This window comes from Limulus polyphemus, unplaced genomic scaffold (genome assembly GCF_000517525.1).
Source record: "Limulus polyphemus unplaced genomic scaffold, Limulus_polyphemus-2.1.2 Scaffold246, whole genome shotgun sequence".
Classification (NCBI taxonomy): domain Eukaryota; kingdom Metazoa; phylum Arthropoda; class Merostomata; order Xiphosura; family Limulidae; genus Limulus; species Limulus polyphemus.
The window spans coordinates 467,566-474,605 of record NW_013665856.1 but is presented as its reverse complement, the minus strand read 5'-3'; the positions used below and the strand labels follow the sequence as shown (position 1 = coordinate 474,605).

General features: G+C 31.7%; 1 protein-coding gene across 4 annotated transcripts in view; it reads right to left on the bottom strand.

Moving 5' to 3' along the window:
• The window catches only part of LOC106478752 (cyclin-C-like), an 88,613-nt gene extending 82,312 nt beyond the window's left edge, over positions 1 to 6,301 (bottom strand). Inside the window, exons 1-2 of one of the 4 annotated variants that reach the window (XM_013939313.2) lie at positions 6,263 to 6,301; positions 6,092 to 6,131 (exon numbers count right to left, since the gene is read on the bottom strand). In XM_013939313.2, the coding sequence (XP_013794767.1) occupies positions 6,092 to 6,123 (32 nt within the window). In that variant the 5' untranslated portion in view covers positions 6,124 to 6,131; positions 6,263 to 6,301. Of the gene's footprint in view, positions 1 to 3,383; positions 3,536 to 6,091 lie in introns of those variants that run through there. The other 3 variants (XM_013939314.2, XM_013939315.2, XM_022382397.1) reach the window with 3 other exon arrangements.
• Positions 6,302 to 7,040: the final 739 nt, after the last annotated feature.

The following is a 7,040-nucleotide window of genomic DNA, read 5'->3' as shown; positions in this document are numbered from 1 at the left end:
TTTAAATTTATTGTTAATTTCAAATATAGGAATGATCGAGAGGGTGGAAATTGGGGAACATCTGGGGGCAACTGATCATTGTTCCATTAAGTTCGATGTTTTGCAGCATATGGAGATAAGGAATAATGATATTTTGGTTACAAATTTCGAAAAAAACAAAATTTGAAGGGATGCAACAAAAATTATCTGTTGTGAATTGGGAAGTTGAGTTATTTGGAGACACTGATCAGATGTGGAAAATTTTTAAACATATATTTTTAAATACTCAAGGTAAATTCCTTACAGAAAGAAAAGGGTAGCTGTAAGTAAAAAACCAGATTGGCTCACAAAGAGTTTAAGAGATAAAATTAAAGAAAAGCGTCATAAATTTAAGAAATTTAAATTGACTGATACAACAATAGATTTAGAAGATCAACAAAGTTGGTGAAACAGGAAATTAGGACATCAAAAAAGGATGTATGAGAAGAGGTTGGCTGAAAGTGTAAAAATTAACAGTAAGGATTTCTTTAAATGCATTATGGGTAAAAAATTGTTAGGATGGGGGTAGGACCCTTGAGGGATCATAAAGGAAGGCTAATATCTGATGATTATGAGATGGCTGGGTTATTAAATTTTGCTTTTTCTGTGATTTTTACAAATGAAGATTTAAGCAGTATTTCATATCTTGAATAGTTGATAAATGGAAATAAGATCAAACAAGATGACTGCATTAATTCTGAGATGGTTAAGAAAAAATTGGGAAGTTTAAAAAACAATAAGGCTCCCAGGCCAGATATTTCGTCAAGGTTTTTGAATGAGGTTAAAGATTGGATTATGAGCCACTTACTACTATTTTTTTGTCAGTCCTTCAATAATGAGCAGGTACCAGAGGATTAGAAGTTAGCTAATGTAACTCCTCTTTTCAGGGGAGGTTATAAAATTTGTCCCAGTCATTAACAGATTTATTAGTCTTGCATCAGTTGTGGGAAATGTTTTGGAAAGTCTGTTAAAAGATGCTTTGCAAAGTCATTTAACAAAATTTAGAATTTTATTGGATAGTCAACATGGTTTCATTAAGGTAAAATCTTGCCATACAAATCTTTTGACATTCTTTGAAAAGATTACTGCTCATGTAGATGAGAGTAAGGGTGTTAATTTGGTGTATCTGGATTTTCAGAAAGCATTTGACAAGGTGCCACATAAAAGGCTTGTAAAAACAATGATCTCTATAGGTGTGGGGGATGAGTTAGCCACTTAGATAAAAGAGTGGCTGGATGGAAGAAAGCAGAGGGTTGTTAAAAATGGAGTTCAGTCAAACTGGATTAATGTCACAAGTGGGGTACCTCAGGGCTCAGTCTTAGGACCTTTGCTGTTTTTGATTTAAATCAATGACATAGATGAAGGAATAGTCAATAAATTACTTAAATTTGCAGATGATATTAACGTCTTTGGTGTTGCTAGCTGTGAAGAGGATGCTGCTGATTTACAAAAGGATTTAGATCATTTTGTGAGTTGGGCAAATAAATGGCAAGATGAGTTTTAATTATAATAAATGCAAGATAATGCATGTGGGTTATTATAATTTGAACTATAAGTATAATTTGGATGGGAACAAACTTAACTGTGTTATGAAGGAAAGGGATCTTGGTGTAATAGTTTTCAGTCTCTAAAGCCATCCAAGAAGTGTGCTGTTGCTAGTGGTAGGACAAATAGGAATTTAGGTTGTATCTACAGAAATATCAAATACAAGGCTAAAGAGTTTATAATTTCATTGTACAGGTCACTGGTTAGGCCACATTTGGAATATTGCATTCAGTTTTGGACTCCTTACCTTAGGAAAGACATTGAATTGTTGAAAAGGGTTCAGAAAAGGGTTACTGAAATGGCCATAAAAAGAGAAGCTGAAATCTCTCAAATTGTTTTCTCTTGAAAAAAGAAGTGTTAGGGGGGATATTATTGATGTGTTTAAGATTGTAAAGGAAACTGATAGTGTTGATGCATCATCTTTTTTTTTCATATTTAACAGTGAGAATAGTAGTACTAGGGGACAAATATATACATTTTGGCAGGGTAGGAGTCATCTTCAGCTTAGACATTTGATTTTTTCTAACAGGATAGTTGGCCTTTGGAATAGGTTGCCTTCGGATGTTGTAGAGGTAGTAAATTTAAGTAAGTTTAAGAAAAAGCTTGATAAGTATATGAATGATAGGGGCTGGCTTTAAAATGTTTTAAAAGTTATTTTAATTTAGTTTAGACGATGGAACAGCTGAGATGGATCAACAGGTCCCATGTTGTCCCAAAATGTTAAGTTATAAAATAGTAGCTTAATAAAATTTTATATGCAAGTCTACAAATGTGATGACATGCCCTTTGACCCCTGACCATAGGAAAACCCATAATGATAGGATTAACCTGAATAGTGTTATAGAAGAAAAGGATATTGGTATTTTTGTTGATCAGTCCCTTAAACCATCCAAGTAGTATGCTGTTGTTAGTGTGTAGGGCAAATAAAATTTCATGTATTATTTACTGAAATATTATAATTTTATTGCACAGTTAGACCTTATTTGAAGTATGCATTCAGTCTGAGGCACCTTACCATAAAAACAACATTGAATTATTGGAAAATATTCAAATGAGGGTTACTAGGATGATTCCCTGGGTGCAAAGATTGTCTTATAAGGATAAGTTAAGATCTCTGAAATTGTTTTCTCTTGAAAACAAAAATGAAGAGTTAGAGAAGATCTGGTAGAGGTGTCTAAGACTGTTATGGGGATTAATAGAGTTGTGGAACATCTTTTTTCATTCTTAATGGATGTGAATACTAGGGCTAGGGAACACAAGTAAATTTTGGCAGGGTAAGAGTCACATTTAACTAAGAAAGTTTTTATTTCTAACAAGGGTGGTCTACCTTTAGAATTGGTTGCATTCAAATGTGGTGGATGCAGTAAATGTAAAGGAAAAGCTAGATAAATATGTAGATGACAGCGGCTGGCTTTGAGGTGCTTTTTCATTTTTTAGCTTAGATTGATGGATAGGACAGACTCAGTGGTAAGACGGGCCTTTTGTTGTCCTTAAATGTTAAGTTGAACAAATACTTGATAAGTGACTAATTGTATAAGTACACAGTAATGAATTAGTGTTACATAATTTGGGTCACACACTTAACCCTCTCTCTGCTGATACACCTTGTAACTTCTGTTCAGAGCAAATGTTTGAAAAGTAACGTACAATATGTAGATCAGTTTACCAATACATTACAATGTTAAGTTTCTGAATAATACCAATAACAAACATCAACATAAACTCTTTTCTTTGCTCGTTGTCAAATACCATTCTCTAATACATGATATCAGGTTATTCTCAGTAAAAAATTTTTGGGTGTAAGTGTCTGTTTCACTAACCAAAAAACTGATAAAGTCTTCATTATGAACAGGTTTAAACAGTTAGGTGAAGTGGATGAAATCCTGTTGTGTCAACTTGAATAGCAGCTGCATCATCAAAAGCACCAGTGCTTGGAGGTATCAAGTTTGCCTTCATCCTGCAATCAACTAAATATTCTTGCAGTAATCTTTTGCTTATTTTGAGGTTCACTTTTGTCAGTGTCTTCACCTGCTTGATCATTGTTTAATTCCACACTGTCTGAATCTGTTTCTTTTTTGGCATTCTCATCCTTGAGAGAAAACTTTTGTCACTATCACCAGAATTGTTCCAAATACTATTTGAGGATGCTCTCTAGTTATCTGACTCCATATTTTAAAATATTGTTAGGTCTTCCTTTCAATAAATATGCATTTCTAGATAATCTCTACTGGATAATCATATGAATTGAAGTCAATATGTCCATATTATAATTGTTGACAAAATTCTGTAAACCTTTCTATTAGAAGCTTATGTACACTACAGTTAAAAATAGTTATCTGTTTGTAATTATTTACTCTTTGTATGTGGTAATTGTTCTTTAATGGGTGTGTATAATTCATATAATGTGAATAGAAACTGGATGTACTCAGTACATCCTTAAAGTGAATCAAACATGAGAGGACAATCATTATATTTGCATAGTACTGGAAGGATTAATATAGGTGGGCACTCATTCAATAGTATGATTTAAGTACACTGGCATAATGATAAGTCACTCAAGCCACACCAGCTGAGCTGATGCTAGTAATAAAGCTAGAAGAATGTTTGTAGGTATTGATTAAAAGTTAAAACAGGTAATTATTTCTTTATATAAATCACTGATTGAGACTCATTTGGAGTATTCTGTCATTTTTGATTTTTTTTACTTAAGAAAGGATATTGCCTTATGGGAAAAGGTTCAGAGGAAGTTTAATAGGATGATTCTGGTGATGAAAAGGTTGTCTTATGACAATCAAATAGTTTCTCTTGAGAAACCAAGGATAAATCTCAATATTATAGAAGTTAACAAGATTATCTGCAGCTTGTTAGGATGAAGGCATCTTATTCCATTATATTCTATTATGAACACAAGAGGATAACTCAAGTTTGAAATTTGGAAAAGAGAGGTAAAACTTCAGCTAAAGTTTTATATCCCAATGGAAGGAGTTGTCATAGCAGTAATAGAGGCCAGTACCTTATGGGAGTTTAAGGAGGAAATCAACTCCTGAAAAGAAATGGTTGGATAAAAATTCTTATTTTTAATTTTCCTCAAGGATGAGTGTGCAAAGACAGCTTTGAGGCCAAATGGTCTCTTGTTTTCTGTATGCTCTGCTTAGAAAATAAAAATGAATAAAAACACTATAGCCCGAGCACTATCGAAAGTTGGACCTTTCTTCTTCAGGGGCAAAAAAGATTCCCAGTCTGCCCCTGAAGAAGAAAGGTCCACCTTTCAAAAGTGCTCAGGTTATAGTGTTTTTATTCATTTCTATCAAGACTTCTTGAACCTATGTGTTTTTCTAACAATTAGAAAATAGAATATAGCCTATGTAGGCCAAATAACCATACTATTCCTTGGAAATTAAATGACTAGTAACCACATTGCTCATTTTGCATATATCTCAAATAATCTGCCATTAACGTTCATATTTTGGACAGATGCCTTTTGTCCCATGTTTGTACACGTAGCTGATTAACAATAAGTACAATTAGAAGGAATATTAACACTGAGAATACATGCAAATACAGCTGTGCTATATTACTGATACCTCCAAATATACAAACTACAGATTTTTTATTACAAAATAACATATATAAATCCTAAATTTTTTATTATGACTTAAATACACATCAAACTATAACTAGAATAAATAATAATAACTAATGACTTTTTTTGCTCTTGAATTTGTTATATAATTGATAATACTCATTCACCCTGATTCTGATCTCATTTACCCAGTTGAGAAGCACTGCCCAAGATCGACACACAAACACAAAATAAATAACAGTTCTCAAATAAATATCAGTCATCTGTCATAAACAAAACTTTTTTTTTTCAGTGAAAGAAAAATTACCCCAAAATTTATTTTAATAAATGTGTAATAACTAACAGTGCAAGAGTATAAGTTATAGTATAAATAAGCTAGGCTATAGTAATTTGTACACTGTACAGCTATATATTTCATACTCTCAGTCACAGATAATCATATCAGACTTTGGGATCTAATTATAACACTAATGTAAAGAATTGTCAAATGTTAGACTGTGATACTCTTGATAACATACTGAATAAATGAATTATACTATTTCCAGTTTTTTCTAACATCTGATTTTAAGTTAGGTCTAAAAGCTTAAGCTTAATTTGCAACCAAAGTCAAAATATTTAAACTCTTTAATTTAATTAAATTATTATTAAAAATATCATAAAATGACAAAGCTTAATTTTCAGGAGATAGAACTATTACTATTAGTATTATTCAGAATTAAAGATGAAACGAAATTGCCTAAGCTTTAAATAAATGTAAGTTAACTTAACTCTTGTCAACGCTTTTAAGTTTACATTTTAGTTACTCGTAAAATAACATTGACTAACAGTTATAATAACATTATTACTATTATTAACAAATCTTACTGTTTAACTCTAAGCTTTTAATCTACACCCTATGATTTAGGCTTAAGTTAACCTAATAACATAGTATATATAAAAACTTACAAATGGGAACTTTGCCAAAAATTGCCAGCCATGAGTATCGCTGAAAGTATAAGGTGAAATAGTCGTTTAAAATCTCCAGTATAATATAGGCTGTTTGCTAATTCAATAAAATAGTCTTATTCTTTTGACTAATTTGCCATCTCTAAAATAAATATCGTAGGTCTAACCCACCATTCCAGGCACTAGTTGATTGTTTCGCCTGAGGATTTATTTAAATCCTAGCGCTGTGCAAAAAATCTTGGAAAATCAACTCGTAATTCTGAAATAAGTCCTGTAGTTAGTAATATAGATTATTCAAAACACTTTATATAAATTTCGTGCATTTACTGAATTTTAGAACTAGTAAAACTCATTTGGTTAATTTTTATCATCAAATATGACAAAAAAAAAAAAAAGATACATAATCGAATATCTGGGTTATTAAATTCTACTTTTCTTCAGTTTTTACTAATGAAGATTTAAGCATGAACAGTTGATAGTTGGAAACTAGATTGAACAAAATAATCACAATAATTCTGAGCTGGTTAAGAAAAAATTTGGAAATTTACAGAATGATAAAGCTTCCTGGTTAAGGATTGGATATGTGAGCTACTTGCTGCTGGTTTGTTTTTTTTTGTTTTCTCTCTCTCTCTCTCTCTAAGTCCTTGAATAGTGGACAAGTGTCAGAAGATTGGAAGTTTATTTGTCATAACAATTGTCAACAATTACGAAAATATAAACCTGATTCCACGCTTTACTTGTTGTGATTTACTAGGAAAAAAAAAGATTTAAGCATTAAAATGAATGGTACACAGGTACTTGCCGGTCTTCACAATAAAAAATAATTTTGATATGATAATAAGTGTTAATACGCACTATGTTGCATATCTGCTTGCTTGTTAATTTCCAGTAGAAGTTCTTTCCGAGAAACTTCAGCGATACAAGTCCTTTCTTGACTAAAACTATTTTT